The 20,200-nt window shown below is 41.5% G+C and overlaps 2 protein-coding genes across 2 annotated transcripts in view; both read right to left on the bottom strand.

Moving 5' to 3' along the window:
- Positions 1 to 935: 935 nt before the first annotated feature.
- Positions 936 to 19,244, bottom strand: LOC122543744 (scavenger receptor cysteine-rich type 1 protein M130-like). The gene is made up of 13 exons (XM_087974782.1): positions 19,042 to 19,244; positions 18,185 to 18,493; positions 15,213 to 15,536; positions 13,962 to 14,279; positions 13,456 to 13,773; positions 10,234 to 10,551; positions 10,096 to 10,152; positions 9,695 to 10,012; positions 9,535 to 9,576; positions 9,233 to 9,352; positions 7,602 to 7,709; positions 4,525 to 4,647; positions 936 to 1,472 (listed from the first exon to the last, which is right to left on the bottom strand). The coding sequence occupies exons 2-12, from the start codon at positions 18,483 to 18,485 to the stop codon at positions 4,532 to 4,534; spliced, it is 2,340 nt and encodes a 779-aa protein (XP_087830908.1). The 5' UTR covers positions 18,486 to 18,493; positions 19,042 to 19,244; the 3' UTR covers positions 936 to 1,472; positions 4,525 to 4,531.
- LOC148144501 (scavenger receptor cysteine-rich type 1 protein M130-like) overlaps positions 18,983 to 20,200 on the bottom strand; it is a 35,359-nt gene continuing 34,141 nt past the window's right edge. Inside the window, exon 7 of the mRNA XM_087975360.1 lies at positions 18,983 to 19,356. Coding sequence (XP_087831486.1) covers positions 18,983 to 19,356 — 374 coding nt within the window. The remainder of the gene's footprint in view (positions 19,357 to 20,200) is intronic.

Raw genomic sequence — 20,200 nt, 5'->3', positions numbered from 1 at the left:
CCAAAGCCTGTGTAGGATCACACAGATGCATCCTGCTCCTTCGTCAGTTATGAATCTTCCACAGGAACAGATCCATTGGCCAGCGAAGATTGCAATGACACATTGCCACTTGTTAAACTACAAACCTTTTCTTTCGAGATGACCATTTCCCTTTACTCCCTGCTTATTCATACACAGCGTATCTGTAGGGATGTCTCTTAAACCCATGACCTCTCATCACTGAAATTGCTGACCTGGGTAAAAAGGACTTCAACTATCCATTCCATCCGTCCCTCCCATCAATGTGTAAACATCTGTCAGGTCGCCCCTCAACCTCTGAGCTTCAGGTGACAACAAAACAAGTTTGTTCAATCTCTCCTCGTAGCCAACACCCTCCAAATCAGGCCCTCCGAATAAGTAATATCTTTCATGCATTCAGCAGTGTGGCGAAAAGAACTGGACACAGTAATCCAAATATGGCCGAATTAAAGTTCTATTACAAGCAACCTGACAAAATATTGCTCTAGAACCGATTACAATGACAAGATATTGCTCTAGGACTGACTTACAATATCTACCTGCGTGGCCACTTTCAGGGAATTGTGATTCTCTACATCAAGATCCCTCTTAGTGTTAATATTTCTAAAGTCTCCACTATCTTCTGAATACTTCCTTCCTGCAATAAACATTTCAAATAGTCACATTAACACCATTTCACTCGCATTTGCAGTCACGGATAAAGTTACGTTATCACAGATAATTACACCCACTCCCACCCATTCATTGACACTTGCACACACTCGGAGAAACATTGAAAACTAAACTCACACTCTCATCCACTGACAATCATGCACATTCATGCAAGCACAAGGAACGTTCACACTCACTACTGACACTCACACATGCTCACGGTGACACTGACGTCTGCAAAGAGACACAGAATCTCAACACAAGAATCAATTCACTGCATTTTTATTGATAAACAGCAACTCACATTGTACATGATCACGAACAAAACGATTCCCAGTTCATGGAAAATATGGAGACGAAGAAGCATTTCGTTCAAGGACAGTTAGGACAATTATTTGATTTGACATAACCCTCCGTCATGGGCTATGATAAAGCGAAGCAATTACACATAGAATTCCTCAATATGCTTCTTTGATAAACGACAGGAACGTCGCCCAAGTATATAGTCAAATAATCCATATAGAAATGAATTAGATGATTAGTACAGGCATTACAATAATCGATGCACTCTTTTCACTTCCAATTTTAAGTCATGATAAATCACAAAGTAGAGGAGACAAAAATAAAGAAGAGAATGCAATTATAGTTAGTTCAATACAAAATAAATGCTGATAAAGTACAATCAAGTGAAGCTTATCTTGAGAAAAAAAAGATATTCGAAACGTTGGAAATGTTACTGGATGGCTTCTCGCAATTTTATCTGCCTTAGGACAGTCCGTGCCGAAACAGACTCTAACATTTACCTGACAAGATAAAGAAAGCAGTTTCAGTCTACTTGAGGTAATATCACCTGTGACCCTATGTACAGCATATTAATCTGCCAATCCCCTGCTAAAGCTCTCACTTCAGGGATTGGAGAAAAGATTAGATCTGCATTTGAAATGTCAGACCGATGACGGGTCGTATTTCAAAGAGGGCATTGATGTGTGATTCGATCTGCGTGCTCAGCGGGTTGTAAATGACTGCATGAAATCTATTCTGAAGATTATAAACTACGTATTTCAAAAATTAAATAGTAAAGGTGGCTCTTATCCGTTTGATGTGTCTGCTGCAAAATTTTGGCATCGCAATTTCAATGCACCTCAACACTGAAGGCACATTGTATACATGAGTTATCAGAAGACAACGCATGATTTTTCCGACAGGCCATCAGAGGAAACGCTACAGGGCCTGCCATAGCATGTGATGCCCTGGGCTGAGATGATTCAAGTAACAATTGATATCGTTGAAAGCTGTCCAGGAAGCTGTGCAATTGAGATGGTTTTGAAGGTGATGATGAGTTCATGTCAAAGGTTACATCATAGAATCATCGAATCATTTGGTGGGCAAGAGGGTCTTTGGCCAACGGGGTCTGCACTTTCAAATAGATGCTGCTCTCTATATTAGTGTCACGGTCCTGCACTAGACAATAGCCTTTCATGTTATAACACTTCTAGTACTCAGGACAGTATGTTTTAAACGTTTTGAGGAATCACATTTTCTTTACTTTACAGACAGTGTTTGCGGGTCACACACTGCCCTCTGAGTAGTTATTTGTTTCCTCACGTCCCTTCCAAACCTCCTGCCATTCTCTTTTAAATTATGTCATCCTTATTATTGACCCTATAGTCAGGTTGATAATTATGAGCAACGGTTGTTCATAATTTTCAGAATCACGAACGATTTAATTTCTTAAAAATCACATCACACCAGGTTATAGTCCAACAGGTTTAATTGGAAGCACACTAGCTTTCGGAGCGTACCACCTGATGAAGGAGCGACGCTCCGAAAGCTAGTGCTTCCAATTAAACCTGTTGGACTATAACCTGGTGTTGTTTGATTTTTAACTTGGCACACCCCAGTCCAACACCAGCATCTCCAAATCATGATTTAATTTGTGGCATTGATAGGATATATTTAAATATTGTGGCAGTTGGAACTATATTTGGAGAAATCGAATATGTATTGTTGTAGTTCACACTTGACAAAGATTGTAATGAAGTAACGTTAAAACGGGAAATGAATTTGACGAGATGCAGCAGCTTGGGTGGGAGTGTGGTAAAACCGATACTTTGGAGGACAGATCTGTCGACAGGTAAATAAACAAGAAATGACCTCAGTGAGAGCTGCAGGTTGAACTCGAGAAGAATCCAAGTTGGTCACTGGAATAGCTAGGAGGATTGAAGTAAGTATGTTTCAATGACCGATTGGAAATGTTGAAAATCGCTGAGCTGCTGATGAGATTGCCTGGATTTTAGTAGAACGACACTCATGAATAACAGACAGTTATAATGTTCAGGTAAGAAGCACTCAAGGGGGGTGGAAGCACAGTGGTAAGCACTGCTGCCCCACAGCACACGGCATCGGGGTTCAATTCCCAAGTAGGGTGACTGACTATGTGGCACATTATCCCCATGTCTGCGTAGGTTTCTTCCCACAATCCAAAGATGTGCAGGTTATATCAATTGGTCATGCTAAATTTCTCATAGTGTTAGGTGCATTAGTCATGGATAAATATAGGGTAGGGGGATGGGTTACTCTTCGGAGGGTAGACGTAGGCTTGTTGGACCGAATGGCCTGCTTCCCATACTGAAGAGAATCTAATCTAATCATTCTTTCTTGGAATTGGAATGAGTGCAGTTCCACAGAGTCATCCTACTTGACGAGGCTGCTCCTTCAACAAGGTTATGCGGTCCTCAGATTTTTTTTTTTCAGAGAGGTCATCAAAGGCTCTGAAAAGTCGAAGTTGACGCGTTTTATGGTCAGTTTGATTATAGCTGACAGATATTGCCTCAGGAAACAGCCTTTCATGTTTTTGGAAAAAAAAACACTTGTAAATGAATGCGGAGTGGCAGATTCTCCCAGCTCAGTTTATCTCTGGTTAGGTTTGATTTCAGCATGGTAGCTGCTCGATACAAAGAAGCAGACCCAGGCTGGTACACTGTTTCTAACTTTCCTTCCATCAGACCCTGTCTTTGATTTTTCCTTTTGCGTCAAGGGGTGTTTAAAGGGATCGTTGCAAATATTGGAAGCCCATCAGTAAGTTCGGATAATCTGCTGGGTTTTTGAATAGGTTAAGTTATTCTTTGCTCTGTTCTCTTTTGTTTGTGTTTCATTTAGTAGCTTGGTTGGGCGGTGGCAATGGCCAAGTGGTGTTATCACTGGACTGTTAATCCAGAGGCCCAAGCAATTTTGGGATCCGGGTTCAAATCCCCCACGGTACTTGGTGAAATTTGGATCCAACAAAACTACAATTAGCAATCTCATGAAGACCATGGATCCTTTGTCCATTGTCCTAAAAGTCCATCTGGTTCACTACTGTCCTTCACACAAGGAAACTGCGATACTTACCTGGTCTGGCATACATGTGACTCCAGACCCATAGCAATGAGGTTAACTCTTAAATGCTCTCTGGGCAATTAGGGATGGGCAATAAATGCAGACCTAGCCAGCGACATCTTTTAAATCCAGACACTCGCTGATTCATTGCAAACAGCACTTTTATTGACTTTCAATCTCATCAGTGGGTTGAGGATAGTGTTTGCCATTCAATGAGCTAACAAAACGCAGTATCTGCCCAATATCAAAGTATTTCATAAGTTAAAATAAGTTAATTCTCCATGGTTTTGTAATTCAGATCCTCTCCAGGAACACAACACTTTCTCAGAGACAGTTTGTTGAGATAAGGTTTTGATAGCTTTCAATCTTGTTTGTAGATTTACAGTAAATTCAATATCGATCAAGATGGAAATGAATGAAGACAGTATGGACACACAGAGCGGTGGTAAATATGTGAGTAACTGTAATTCAACTCACCGAGTGATCAAAGACCATTCTCAGCATTTGTTAGTGCGAAGGATTCATCGGGATCGCTGTCCAATTGTGACTGACCATCCTGAGATTCAGTGTCAATGTCTTTGCAACTACCAAGAATTCGATCTTGAGGGAAACGAATGATTATCACTCATTGCAACACATAACACCAAGAGCACGAAAATGACATTCGTGCTGGAATATAACATTAGTGCTGGAATGTGGAATTCGAGGAGATGGATGGTTTAAAGGAGCTCAGCGCTTGAGGCAAGTGCAGAGATCAACAGCAAATTTGGTCTGCTTTCTCTCTAAATTAGAAAGCTAAGCAGAATATTGAAGGCATTAAAACTATCAAAAAACTAATAGATAAGGATGAACTATCTGCAATTGCTGGAGATTTTAGATCTCATGGTCATAATCTATGCTTTTAAGAGAGGTAGTTCTTGAGGCATCACGAAGAAGAAAGGCTAGGGGGGAATTGGAATTGTCTTCCTCTCAAAGCAGCTGATTCAGATCCAATGTCAATCCTAAATATGAGACACATTATATTCTTTGTCCAACAAAATCAATAAGGGCTATGTGCCAAAGGCAGGTATCTGTATGTGGACCACACATCAGCCAACCATGATCTCACTTAACGTCAGAACAAGTTTTTGTGGTTGAATGGCTTGCTCTTGTCCCTCATTTTCCTATTTGTTTCCATCGAGCTGAGGAAACTGAGGGGTTGATGAGAAATTACAAAGGACATATGTAGACAGTAATGTTTTTTTTTCTCTTCAGAAGGTGTGATCAAAGATCAGGGGCATGGATTTAAAGGAAGGGAAGGAAGAATTAGAGGGTTTGAGGAAAATTGCTTTCGCCTGGAACTTGGTGAGAATCTGGGATTCACTTACCATCAGGGTGTTAGAGGCAAAAGATGCTGGTAATATTTCACAAGTACTCAGTGGTATTGTTGCGATGTCAGGCCATATAGGGCAATGAACCACGTGATCGTATATGGGATTAGAATAGTTAGGCACGACTCAATGGGCCATGTCTCGATGACTCCAAACCAACAACATTCTTTTTAATTAACATTGCTCATGTAACAGTTATGGGAGCAGAGTCATTCTCAGTCTTGTGAACATTGACATCTTTATGTTTGGACGCAGAGAGAGAGGAGAGAGAAGGACAAAATTAAACTGATAGAAACTGAACGCATGCACACCCGAAATACTGTTGGCGTTCACCTCAAGATTTACTGATGCCGGATTATTGTCATTCAAGCTATGGTTGGTGTAGAATTCGAAGCGATTGAGCGAATCAAAGGAAGCAAAATTTACAAAAACGAAAAGGGAGAGTTATTGTCGGGTTTCATGTCAAAGTGAAGGCACGACCCATTAGAAATGTAATCAGACAAATTTTCTTCAGCCACATGGTGGTGGTTCTGTAGAACTCATTAACTCAAAGAGCTCTGGTTGCCATGTTTTTGACTGTAGGAACGAAGCAATAAATGGGTTCTGCGTGAGTAAAGGGGAATCTGGGAGAATTCAGGAGAAAGGGGTTGAGAAACCTGTTAGCTATGTTCGATAAAAAGCGAACTGGAGTGGCCGAATGTCCTGACTTGGCTCCAAAATCGATTAGTCTATTAGTTTATGGATTTGTCACTTATAGTCTTAACTGGACCAACAAAGTCGAAAGCACAATCCCTTCATCTTCTCTGTAATAATCGCTGGAATATTTTCAGTGCAACCACTTATAGAAAAGCATTCAATGCACATATTGCAGTAGTTCAACGGAACTTTACTCAACTTCAATATAACTGCAATGACATGCTAGAAACAAACATTTATCTTAACATCAGACAAACATTTTTGGAAACACTGTGTTCAATTACTTAATTCTCAATATCCACAATTAGGTCAAAGTATGTGAGAAGGTGAATAGATTGCTTTCAGTCTCCAAACAACCAAAAAAAAGTTCAAAAAAAAATTAGGTGAGTTGGCCATGCTAAATTGCCCGTAGTGTCCGGTGAAGTGGTAAATGTGGGGGAATGGGTCTGGGTGGGTTGCGCTTCGGCGGGTTGGTGTGCACCTGTTGGGCCGAAGGGCCTGTTTCCATATTGTAAGTAATCTAATCTAATTTTTTTAAAAAACATCTTTGCGTGTGATTCGCTTTTAAGTGTTCTTAATTCGGTGACACAATGTGCATTTGTTGAATCTATTAAATGTCATTTCCGCATTTTTGCTTATTGTTACATGCCATTCTTTGAGAATGCTTCGATTCATTACTTTTCAGCATTATTCTCGGTTGGAAGCATAGTCAATCATTTCAAATATGATCATGTAATATTCCTTCTTTCTTGTATCACCATGATCCTAAGAGGAAGATCGAAGTCTCCAGTGGTAACCTAAATTCTATGGATTATCTGATTTTACTCGGTCCTCATCAGCACTACCTTTCTCACAGTATCAGTGAAGTAACCATGTAAAAGTTAAAATTCCCTTTTGATTATTCTTTTACACCGGTTCAAGTGGGCAATTGATGATTATTTGAATACAAGTTGTATTCAGAGACACTGGCAAAGGCAGGCGAATCAGCATCAAGTATTCGAATTTGTGCTGACAAATTGAGCCAACCGACTTCTGGTTGCACTGATGCTACTTTGGTGACTGTCCATATTAATTCGTTAAGTATCCTTCCAAGATGAGTTATGTGTAACTGACAGTAATAACTATGATTATATTGTTGTTCAGTGAATCGGCGAATAGACTGATTAGTCACAGGTTCAGATACCTGATAGATTCAGTTTGGAATTAGGGTCTAATTGGAAATGGTCATTCTGTTCGTATTTAATTATAAATATCTGGAATGTTCTTCTTGCCGCAATTAAGGACAATGACAAATATAAAACAACAAATATGTCTGTCAATAAACACAGACAAAGACACATTCCCTATGATAGCTGCTTTCACACGACGATAATGTTTTTAAAACTAGTCATGTTCAATTTGTTCACGTATCATTGAAGACTGGAAATTAAAGGGAAGCTGAACCTATCCAGTTATGAGTCACTGCGGGATTGGAAATGCATACAGTACCGGCTTCATGTATCTCAGAGGGCTTCTTGCCACGGGAAATGTCCTCAATTTCTTCATAAATTCCTTGGTACAAATCAAGATTGGAGCCTTTGCCACGCGTGTAACGGTCTGTTGAAGGAGGGATAGGCAGGTCAGCATTAGGAGCTGGACTCACGCAACAATTGGGACTTTATTTCTGGAGCAATGTTAGAACAAAACACTTGTAGTTAGTGAAATCCCGGACAAAGTCTTCGCACAGAATTGTCAGATTATTGAGGGTAGCACCAATTTGGACAAGCAAGTGAATAGGCCATGATTAATAGTCATTTCTCATCGGTATACAAAAACTTTTTATCTTGATCAGTGAGTGCGAAATGTTGCTTTTTGGGATGTATATGGTCCGTTGTGTTCGAATCACGAATGACCCCTTCTAGATGCAAATACTTATTCAAAAAATTATCAGCTCACAGTGTGAGGTATAATGGTGACAGTTGTAACTGAAACTGCTTAACACAATGATAAGGAAAAATGTCCTTTTTTTTATTTCTCGACAAAAGAAAAAAGCCTTGATGACTGTGAGGCAGTTGCACATCAATGTTCAAGATGACAGAGCTGAAAAAAAACATCGAATGCTACGATGTTTTTCGAATTTGAATATTGTAACGAGACAATTGTCTAGTTGTTAATATTAGTTGAATACAAAAACGTGAGACACATGAAATTTGGAGAAGCTTATTGTCATTTATAGCCAGAAAAGAAGTTTACACCTTTGATGGCTGGATGTAACCTGAATTTAAGATAATGCAAAACATGCAGAAACTAAAGTGTTATATAATTTGTAGAAGCAAATTCCTGCAGATGCTGCAATCTGCAATGAGAACAGCAAATGCTGTAGATCACACTGGTCTGATATCATCCTTGGAGAGACAGCAAGCTAGATGACTCTTCAGCAGAGCTGCATGGACATTTTCTGACCCGTTGTGAACTCCAGCATTTGTCCTTTACAATATATTACAAAATTTGTGTTAATCTCCATCGCCACCCTGTGGAAGACAAATTCTTGAAATCCGTATCAAATGTGAACAGGTGTCTCAAGGGCACCCAGTCAAATGATGACTGAGAAGTGCATTTAATCCTTTCGCTGATCTTGAATTCTGGCATCAGCACCATGAAAGTGAGGAACTGTAAAGAAAGACTAACTGAGGAATAACTAATTAGCGGCAGAGGGCCAATGCTTCAATAATATTAAAGGCACACTGTTATAGTTAATAACTTTTTCTGGAGTGCCATGTGCAGATTAATAAAAGATAAGAGATATTCAGTCTTCACATTTCTTGCTCGTTGATAATGATTTGGGACGAAAATTGTATTGTAGGTTAATTCTGTTGCTCTCCACAGGTATTGAGAGACCAATGTATGTTTAATGCATTTCTGATTTTCTTTTAAGTCCGATTTGCAGTAGTTTAGTGTTCTTTCTTTGCATCAATTTAAATGAGGCGTTTCAAGAGGAAAGAAAAAGCCAGAAACGGCCTCACAGTCATCACGATCAAAGCGAAGTGATGGGAAAGTGCAACATCAATCTACAACTCCGACACAGCATGGAAAAAGAGCAGAGGTGTAGTGTTAGCTCAGTCGGGAAATGTGAGGCTCACCTTTCATTTGAAATTTTCTCTGCATTACAACGAGCATTACAACGATTAAATCACAGATTAACAGGAATCCCAAGGTTAAGCAGATGACGACTGGTATGGAAATAGATGTACTTGCCTGTCCTTCAAGAAAAGATCACAGAAAGATTTAGCTGAGTTACCATCTGCTTTGTATAACTGTATTGAGTCCGCACATCAGAAAATACTGACCTAACAGTTAAAATCGCGAAAATGCCATGAGTATCAATGCCATTAGGCAGGAACTTTAAAACACAAATATTAATGACATTATCAATCATAAATACCAGCAGGTGGAGGCGAAGGCGATGTCAGCAACAAATCGGGTCCTGTGGAAGACATATACAAATATTCGTGAATTTGATATTTTATTCAGGAGGACAAATGCCAGCGCGAGATTGCAAAATTAATGATGAGTGATTGGAGAAAAGTTAGCATCATGCTTACCAGAACAGATCACACTGGCAATTTCCTTGTGATTGCACTCGCTTTGCATTGGTTCCAGGGAGAGACAGTCGTATAGGGAGGATTCGCTTCCCTTACACTTCACATCATTCTGCCAGGTAACGCCTTTAACCTGAGAAACAGTGGGCCCTCCTCTGGCCGTAACAGCAAAGCCACATCCCAGCTGTCTGCAGACAACATTGGCATCAGTTGTATCCCAGGAATCACCACACAACGTTCCCCAGCCTTTACCGCACAGGATTTCCACTCTCCCAGAACAGTTGCTGCTTCCTCCAACCAGGCTCACGCTGTGTTGCGAATCTGTGATAAAGAACTGGTTATTACTGAAAGCATGACAAAGCAGAAACGCCATTCCGAGAGTTGACACATTCATGAGGACCTACCTGATTGCTGATGGCAGGAATTTGAACTGAGGGACTGCTCCTTTGTTACATTGTTCTCTGTAAAGAGGAGAAACATGTGGACTATACTGCAACTCGGTGTTTGAAATGACATCTGAAGTTTGGGATTTGTTGCGTTACCTGAACAAACGACACCAGCATCTTCCCTGTGTTCGCAGTTGTGTTGACCCCACGGATTTCTCTTACATTGCCACAGGGTCGGCTTGTGTGACAGGCACTCCACGTCATCGAGCCAAATAGGTCCCGTTCCTGCTCCGAATAACTGAGTGTAATAATCAATGGACTGGAGAGCACCGCACTGCAATTGTTTACAAATCACTTCCCCATCGTGGAAGTCCAGACTTTCCGAGCACACCGTCCCCCAGGCCTCATTGTAGAACACTTCCACTCTCCCCTCACACCGATGCTTTCCATTCACCAGCCGCATCTCCTTGTGTTCTGTTTTATAATAACAGATAGCCATATTGACAGATAGTTTATGTCATCCGTACGTGACAATGACTCTAATATACAACTCAAGTGTCATAAATTAACATAGTACACGAGGACAAATAAACTAGAAGCAAGGCAGAAGATGCATTGTTCGTGGAATTTGAAAAGACGTTTAACAATGTGCTAGTAGAATCTTGAAACGATTGATTATGTAAAATTGTGGAGATAAGAAATTGACAGTAAACCGAAAGTCTGTGGCCGAAGTAGGTTGTCAGATTTGCAGAAGAGGGGAAGTGATCTGCTGAAACTCGGGCAGGTCTCGTGGCTATGTAATATTGCAGGAAACAATTTGGATTTGCTAACCCAAGCCAATTCCAAACGTTCTGATTGGCAACAAATTATGGAGTGTGGTTACGGTTCAGGAAGATCAGGAAAAAGACAAATACATCGTAATAAATGGGCAGTATGGGTGTTCAATGTGTGATGAAATTTTAGATTTAGATTACTTACAGTGTGGAAACAGGCACTTCGGCCCAACAAGTCCACACCGACCCGCCGAAGTGCAATCCACTCAGACCCATTCCCCTGCATTTCCCCCTTCACCTCACACTACGGGCAATTTAGCATGGCTAATTCACCTGACCTGCACATCTTTGGATTGTGGGAAGAAACCAGAGGACCCGGAGGAAACCCACGCAGACAGGGGAGGATGTGCAAACTCCACACAGAGAGTGGCCTGAGGCGGGAATTGAATCCGGGTCTCTGGTGCTGTGAGGCAGCAATGCTAAACACCGTGCCGCCCACTTTAATTCCGTTAAATGTAATGTGGTGAAATCTGACAGAAATTAGGAAGAGAACAGACACTCGTTGCAATAAGGATTCCTTCGGAGTTTTAGCCTCAGAGAGACCGAGAGACACAGAAGGGAATGAAATTTCCAGCCGTTGGGTACAAAACTTGAGATCATAAGTAATAATCTTTTACATCTAAATACTTTCAGACATTCTGGAAAATATTCACTTCACCCAGATTATTGACCATGGCCCATCAATAACACATTTGAACCTTATGATGACATATTAAATGGAGAACTATATGCATGGAAATACTGTATATTACGAATCCAGTCCGAGAGTCACAGAGATGTCCAGCATAGAAACAGACCTTCTGTCCAACTCGTCTATGGCAATCTGTTATTCTCATCTAATCTAGTCCCATTTGCCAAAACTCGACCATATCCCTCGAACACTTTCCTATTCATATACCCATCCTGATTTATTTTAAATGCTGCAATTACACCAGCCTCCATTACTTCCTTTGGCAGCGCATTTCATTCATGTATCTGTGTGAAAAAGTTGTCCTTTGGGTTCCTTTTATATCTTTCCCCGTCACCCTAAACTGGACTTCCTAACCCCAGGGAAAATCCCATCCATGCCCCTCATGATTTTAAAAATCCTTTATAAGGTCACTCTTCATCGTCGAACGCTTCAGAGAAAGCAGACGGAAACTATTATTCCCCTCTCGAAAGCTCATTCTTTCAACTTTGACAACATCCTTGTTAATCTTTTCTGAACTCTTCCAACTTTTACACATCCTACCATAGGTAGGAGATAAAAATTAAATGCAATATTCCAAACGTGGCCGAACCAATGTCATGTGCAGTCGCAATATGGCCTCCCAACTCTATAGTCAATGCACTGACCAAATAAAGGAATTCATACCAAACGTCTTCCTCTCTATCCTATCTACGTGTGACTTTTTTTTTCAAGGAACTGTGAACCAACACTCTAAGGTTTCTTTGTTTCGCAACACTCACCAGGATCTTACCACAAACTGTATAAGTCATGTTTGATTTGTTTTTCCAAAATACAGAAGCTCACATTTATCTGAATTAAAATCCAGCTGCCAATCTGCAGCCCATTGGCAAATCTGATCAAGATCCCATTGTAATCTGAAGCAACCTGCTCTGCTGTCCACTACAACTCAATTTTGGTGTCATCTGCAAACTTGCTAACTATACCTCTTATGTACATATCCAAACCATTTTTGTAAATGACACAAGTTAGTGGACCCAACACCGATCCTTATGGCACATCGCTGGTCACAGGCCTCCAATTTGAAAAGCAACATTCCACCACAACCCTCTGTCTTCTACCTTCGAGCCAGTTCTGCATCCAAATGGCTAGTTCTCCTTGTACTTTATGAGATCTAACCTGGCTAATGAACCACCCATGGTAAACCTTGTCGAACACCTTACATAAATCGATAAAGATCACGTCTACCGCTTTGCCCTCAGCAATCCTTTTTGTTACTTCTTCAACAAACTCAATCAATTTCGTGAGACATCAATTACCATGCACAAAGCCATGCTAACTATCCCTAATGAATTCTTGCCTTTCCAAATACATGTAAATCCCGTTCCTCTGGATTCCCTCCAACATCTTGCCGAGTACCAACATCAGGCTCACCGGTCTCTAGTTCTCTGGCTTTTCCTTTCCACCTTTCTTAAATAGTGGCACCACGGTAGCCAACCTCCAGTCTTCCAGCACCTCACCTGTGACTGTCAATGATATAGAATATCTCAGCAAGGGGTCCAGCAATCACACCCCTAGCTTCTCACAGAGTTCTATGGTACACCTGATCAGGTCTTGGTGATTTCTCCATTTTTATATGATTCAAAACATTCAGTTTCTCCTCCACTGTAAAATGAACATTTTTCAAAATGTCATCATCCATTTCTCCACAATCTATATCTTTCATGTCCTTCTCCACAGTAAACACTGAACTCGGTGCAGCATAGGCATTCAATTGCCGTCACTGCTGTAAATACTCCCTAATTCACTATACAAACATTCACATGAAGCTTTGTTGATAACATAGTATGTCACGAACAACATTGAGAGTGTTCTCACCTGAGCACATTATTCTTACGTCCTCTTTATGAGAACAGTCGTCTTGCTGACCGAATGGTGCTGAAGGGCATTCCCAGAGAAATGATTCGTTTCCAGAACAGTTCACATCTTTCAACCAAACTGGCCCTGTGCCCGGTCCGCAGGAGGAAGGAAGTGCCCTTTCCAGTGCACCTCCACAATCCAGTTGTTTACAAACCACTTCAGCGTCTCTCACATCCCAGGAGTCATCACAAACTGATCCCCATGTCCCTTTGTAGTAAATTTCCAATCGACCAGCACAACGGGTTCCTCCATCTGACAGCCTTAACTGGATATGTTCTGTTGGACAATAACCCAGATGATTATAATTGCAATACCCACTCCCTGCTTAGTTCAATGCAGCGTAGTATACTGAATCAGGTAAAGCGAGCTGTACGTTTTCTTGTGAGATGGAATAAAATCCTGAAACAGAATATCTGACAGCATTAATATTCAATCAATCATTTATCTGTGAAGCATCTTCTCACCTGAACAGAGGATGCCAACGGCACCGCTGTCAGTGACAGACGAGTTCAAAGGGTTGGAAATGCTGCAATCCCGGAGCTGTGATTCCTGTCCATGACACTGGATACTATGCACGCACGGACGTTCATCACTCACCGCGTAGTATGAAGAGTTATGCGTTTCTAAGGCATAACCGCAACCCAGCTGTCTGCACACAACATGAGCAGCATTCAGATCCCACAGGGAGTCCTGCACTCTGCCCCAACTTCCATTGTAGTAAACCTCAACTTGGCCATCACAGCGGTTTCTCCCATTTACCAGTCTTGGTGACCAACTTTCATCTGAAACATGAGATTAATTTAGAACAGTCATTAAAGTGCATAAGGTACATTCGAGAAATATCAATCAAAGGAAAATTTATGATGTTAAAAAATCATTCCTGATGGCGTCTCCAACAGATTTGCAGAAAGTTGCAGTTATTGTCATCACCATTCCCTTCCAAACAACTGGGAAAGGTCTGGAGAAGCAAATCCTGTTAATCTGAAGTGATGGGGAAGTGAAATGGTCAGTGAAAGTTCCAGTGTGGTTGTTGGGAAGTGATGCAATGAAATTCAGAAGCAGAGAATTGAAAAGCCCACTGATTATTCCCAATATATCACTGCAGACTGGCTATATTTTGCCGCAGGAAACATTTGTGAGAATTCCACGTAATGATCTCAACTTCTTTGTTTTTGTCATGTCTGTTCCGATGTTGCAAACTTCCCCCAAAATGCTGCAATGTGTCAGAGCATTTGTCACTCGGATTCCCTCACCACCTCAGAAGCAGTCATAGAATGTTCTCGAGGAATCCAATGAGTCTGGAAACATCTTTGGAGAGGGGGAGAGATTTGACGTTTGAAGGATGGTCTAGATACATGCAAAGATGACGATAATTGCTTGTCGTCTCAGATGGTATTTGTGAAAGCTTCAGAATTTCGGAAAAAAGTGTGGATTTAAGACACATTAAGGTCGAAAAAACCACTGTCATACCACAGAACATCGTTGTGCCAAGTAAACATGGCACTTTGTTTAATAAAACGATGCAATGTGAGGTTTAGAAAGATTGTCTTTTTATTTTTACATTTCGGAATGACCGCTGATGGTGTTCAAAGTAAGTGAATAATCTCGGCATGAAGTGTATTCTAAGTAACGGTGACGTGGAAACCAACATCAATTGTCCAAAAAACCCATCTGGACAATCATTTTCCTTCACGGAGGACATCTGTCAGACTTACCAGACACACCCGAGCAGATGACATTGGCGACATTTCCCTGGGAACAGTTGAACCTCTCCCCCTGTGAGATTGGACAGTCCCACAATCTTCTCGCGTTTCCATGGCAATTGTACTTTTCCGTCCACAGTGTTCCGGCTCCCCTCCCAAATCGATCATCTCTGGGGATCGACCTGACAGTCCCACATTGAAGGTGTTCACAGACCACTCTGGCAGTTCGTATGCCAAAGTAATCACCACACAGCGTTCCCCATTGCTCTCCATGCAGGACCTCCACTCGCCCAGAGCACCTGTTCTCCCCACCAACCAACCGGGGTCCATGGTTTCCTAGTTTAGAGCAAATACAAGTACAGATGTTTGCAAATCACTGTTATGACAGGCTCTGGTGCAAGATACAAACGAGAAAGTAAATAGTGCCTTATCCAGGAGGAGAAAGTGAGGACTGCAGTTGCTGGAGACCAGAGTTGAAAAATGTGATGCTGGAAAAACACAGCAGACCAGGCAGCATCCGAGGAGCAGGCGAATCGACGTTTCAGGCATAAGCCTTTCTTCAGGAAGAAGGGCTTATGCCCGAAACGTTGATTCTCCCGCTCCTCGGATGCTGCCTGGCCTGCTGTGTTTTTCCACCATCACATTTTTCAGCAGTGCCTTATCCATCAGAGTTCAGCAGACAGACATCACAGATACAATTTCTTCAAATTTGCGTTTGCTTCATGAAACTGCTGGAAAAATCAGAACGAAAGGGTTTTCCTAAAATAGTGATTATGATGTTTTATGGAGTATCCGAGATACTGTAAGCAATGAGAATGCACAGGCGCACTTGTAACAATCTCGGGTTAAGTTGCGTTTGTGCTGCATTTGTTCATGTATGCTCGCGACGGGAGATTGGCATTTAGTATGATTCAGTGAAGGTTAAGTCACCATAGCTCTAATTATCATGTGGCGACACTCTATTCAGAGAGAGCAGACGGAGAGTGATTTAACCTGATGGTCACCATTCGACAGGTGAGGGGCGAGCAGATTCAGACATTCATGGCAACCTCAGACTGTGGGGTTAATGCACCAATGCTATCGCATCTCAATCCAGCCATTCAGCCAACTGAGCTGAGAAATGCCCGTGAGGGATGCTGCAGCACAGTGTGAATAGGATGGCATAGGTATCAATATTTACTTTATGAAGAAAATTTAATAAAAAGTTGGCAACAAAGGAATTTATTAGCTTGAGACAAATGAGATATCTAAAATGTTGAAAGGCATTTTGTGGTAACAGATGCAGAGCATCCAGTTGACAAAACCCAGACCAGTCCATCAGATGCTGGATCTAATATGCAACTGCCCCAGAGTCGATAATTTATTGTCCAATCGAATCCACTGTCATCTTTTCTCAGCATGCAGATACGATGCTTTAAGCTTGTGTTCCCTTACGCCTCTTGTGTTACGTAATTTCGCTTCAAACAATTAAATTTAATCAAGAAAGGTAAGTAAATAAATTGTGAAAACTCGTCAAAAATCGAAAGAAAGAGCTCTTGGAAAATTACATGTTATTTTAAGGACATCAATAAAAAGCTGTGCATTTGTGTTTTTTTAAAACATGGGACATGGTCTTTCTCAACTCTGCATTTAAGATGCAAAGCAACATTTGAACAGTAGTTCACGATATTAGAGTTTGATGTGTTCAAACCATTAATTATTGGAGCTGCCAGTTTTAGTGGGGAATGCAAAGGATAGCAGAACGGATAGACAAATAACAGATGGAACTTAATGCAAAGAAGTGTGAGGGGTTACAGTTTAGCAGTCGGGAAAATGACGTGAAACATACATTCAATTTTTCTCGATTGAGATTTTGAATACGCACACATAGGAAGAAAAGCCTCGTGCTTTAAAAGCTGAGCTGCTTGAAGTTTGTAAAATATTTTGCAGAGCAATGAGCAATGCAACTTAAACCTAAACTTGTAAGTAGTGCTAAATAGTGCAGAAGCAGAGACTTTATGGTGATTGCTGCCCAGTGATCGTTAGGCCAATAGAAAAGCATTGTGTAAAAGTATGTGTAACACGTAATTCACAAACTGTGCCATGGTCCTTAGGGAATTGAAGATGCACTACTTTTGAAGATGCAAGTATTTTCGACAAGGGTATATTTAACCAATTGTGGCTTTCGTTGAAATATGGTGGTGACGCAGATAGACGTACACGAGAATATGATTTGCTTGAACAAGGCAGGTGAAGAAAAAGAAACTGATTGCATTAGCTGATCGTCGGAAGAATGGTGGGCAGAAATGTTAAATTCTCGAACAAGAGGTGTGGCATGCATTGGAATCATATTGATTCGGACAACTGAACACTATTTCAAAAAATACATTGATATTAAGCAAGATAAATTCAAAGCAACGTGCAATGGAATGCAACGAAAAGGATCGCATTCTGACTTAATGTTAGGTTGACAATACGATGGTGGAACAAATGACCATGACGACACATGTAAGACGACGAGGTATTGTGAACTGGAAATGCTTGCTGAAGCATTTGTTGGAAGGAGTGAAGTTTAATTGTTTGAAATAGTTTGTAAACTTTCTTCAATAGTATTGCTGGGTCCTCGAAGGCCAAAATTATGAATGGCTTCACATGAATTTAATTGTCCGATATTCACTTCAACAACCCTATGTTAACTTGTGCTTACCATTACGCTAATGATCTACTTTTAGACAATCTAGACAATTTAATATGTTGAGTGCAGACAGTTTACAAACATGTAGAAATTTCTTTTCCCATACAAGTGTATGCATTTCAAAACAGCTTAACGTCTGATAATTGCGTGTATATTTTACTTCATTGCACTTAATGCGTGACTACTTTGGAAATCGTCAGGATTAGTATAATTTGACACTTATACAGCAATTCCAGATAATCCAACGCCATCACTTTCACCAACATTACAATGAAATGTGTTATTTTTTCCACTAAGGGTCTGTGCTCACCGGAACATATCAGGGTGACGTTGTTGTGTCCACGGCAATCGTGGTGAGTTGTTGAAGAGCGAGGGCAATTCCCCAGTTGAGTCTCACTGCCTGTACATTCAAAGACCTTCGTACCCGTGAGCACAGAACTGGCTCCAGAATGAACAAAGCTTGAAACAGATACAGCCACTCCACAATGAAGCTGTGCACAGACCACGTTGGCATTTTCCAAACCCCAGTCAAGACCACACACTGTTCTCCAGGTGTCACCGAACTGTACCTCCAGTCTGCCAAAGCATTGGGAATTTTCAGGTACTAACATGACTTGCTCTGAAAAAAAAATCACCGAATCATAACAAATTATTTGAAATTATTGCCTAATGAATATTCGGCTGATTGATGACAGATTCGTGTGTGAGACATTCCATCACTCTATATCGGTTTGGTGCCCTGTCGACATCATGTATGTTCACCCCCAGATTCCTTCCCCTCAGCTGATCCAAAGGAAAGCAACTTTCAGCCTACAGATAAACTTTACAAAGTGATTCTGCCAGTCAACACCATGCTGAATCTCATTATACATTGGGTTGTAAATGCGACAGTTCCAGCGGTGCAGCTCTCTCAATATGGATTCAAGTGACATCACAATGGACACCTGTCCTGACCCTTCAAGGGACGGTAAATAGTAACAGTACTCACCTCTCCCATTACCTTCAAATATCCACACAATTTGCAATTTATACTGAATAAATTAGTGATGCGATTATAATGGGGTTAACAGTTATTCAACACTTGCAGTTCTGCTGTCATATCCCTTTCTTATTTCAGACAATGCCGCATTCTGATGCAACGACACAGAAACAAGAACAGATTTCTACCTGAACAAATGACACCAGCATCATTGGATTGTGAATTGAAGTAATGCTTCCATTCCCATGATGCGCAGTCCCGCAGAGCGCGCTCAGTCCCGCTGCACCAAACATTTCCAGTCACAATGGGTCCGGATCCTGGTCCAAAGTGAGACCCACGCGGGGCAGAGACCGCGGTTCCGCAGTCTAGCTCCCGACACACCACAGCAGCATCTCGCAGGTCCCAGTTACGATCATGCACAGACCCCCACAGACCATCGTAGTGAATCTCCACTCGACCAGAGCAAGGATTGCCCCCATTCTCAAGTCTCAGACTCAGCGCCTCTGCAAAGCACAGAAATAGCAATTAAGGTTTAAACATGAAAACTCCCAACCCAGTCTGGATTCACCGTTCACCATGCAACGACTGTGAGGGGGTGCAACAAATGCACTCTGTCATAAATACGTCAGAAACCGAACTGTATTTCGTGAAAGGGGATGTGACGTTTTAATAACTGGTACTCAGTCACGATAGCAAGGGTCGGAGAAATGCTTCCACTGAAACATTTACTCTCAAAGGGCCAACGTGATAAAAATATTGATTATTCATTCATGGGATATTGGTGTCACTTCTGAGTCAGCATTTATTACGTGTCCCTAGTCACCTCCTTGAGAAGGTGGTGGGGGTGAGCTGCCCTCTCGAACCGCTGCTGTCCAGTTGCTGTAGGTAGTGGCACAATCTTATTATGGAGGGTGTTCTAGCATTCTAGCCAAGCAATATATCTCCAAGATAGGACGTTGTGTAGTTAAGCGGGAGACCCGCAAGTTGTGGTTATCCCAAGTATCTGCTACCCCTTGCCCTTCTAGACGGAAGTGGTCGGGTGCTTGGTACGTGCTGACTCTGGGGCGTTGGTGAACTTCCACAGGTCCTTCTGTAGATGGTGCAAACTGCTGCGAGTGAACATTGGAGGGAGAGGATGTCGTGTCAATCAAGTGGGCTGCTTTTTTTTTTTCCAATTGATGTCGAGATGCTTGTATATTGTTGAAGATGCACCTATCCAGGCAAGTGTTCAGAAAATATATCAACTTCAGGAAAGTTAAGAGAGGCGGGCCAGAAATGGTCTGCTTTCCTTGGTGCTCAGCAATGACTGGCAAGAAAACAGCAAGAAGTCGTCATGGGAACATCAGA

This window comes from Chiloscyllium plagiosum, unplaced genomic scaffold, assembly GCF_037043375.1.
Source record: "Chiloscyllium plagiosum isolate Xiang-an unplaced genomic scaffold, Cpla_swu_hap1 HiC_scaffold_27, whole genome shotgun sequence".
NCBI classification, from domain to species: Eukaryota; Metazoa; Chordata; class Chondrichthyes; order Orectolobiformes; family Hemiscylliidae; genus Chiloscyllium; species Chiloscyllium plagiosum.
The sequence above is the reverse complement of the archived record's forward strand: the minus strand, read 5'-3'. Positions and strand labels throughout refer to the sequence as shown.

Excerpts from the sequence above, each read along its gene's own strand:
- LOC122543744 (XM_087974782.1), bottom strand. The coding sequence starts at position 18,485 with ATGTTAGTACCTGAAAATTCCCAATGCTTTGGCAGACTGGAGGTACAG. Across the intron at positions 10,013-10,095 it reads TTCCTGCCATCAGCAATCAG|ATTCGCAACACAGCGTGAGC; the intron begins GTAGGTCCTCAT and ends TCTTTATCACAG. Across the intron at positions 9,577-9,694 it reads TGCCAGTGTGATCTGTTCTG|GACCCGATTTGTTGCTGACA; the intron begins GTAAGCATGATG and ends TGTCTTCCACAG.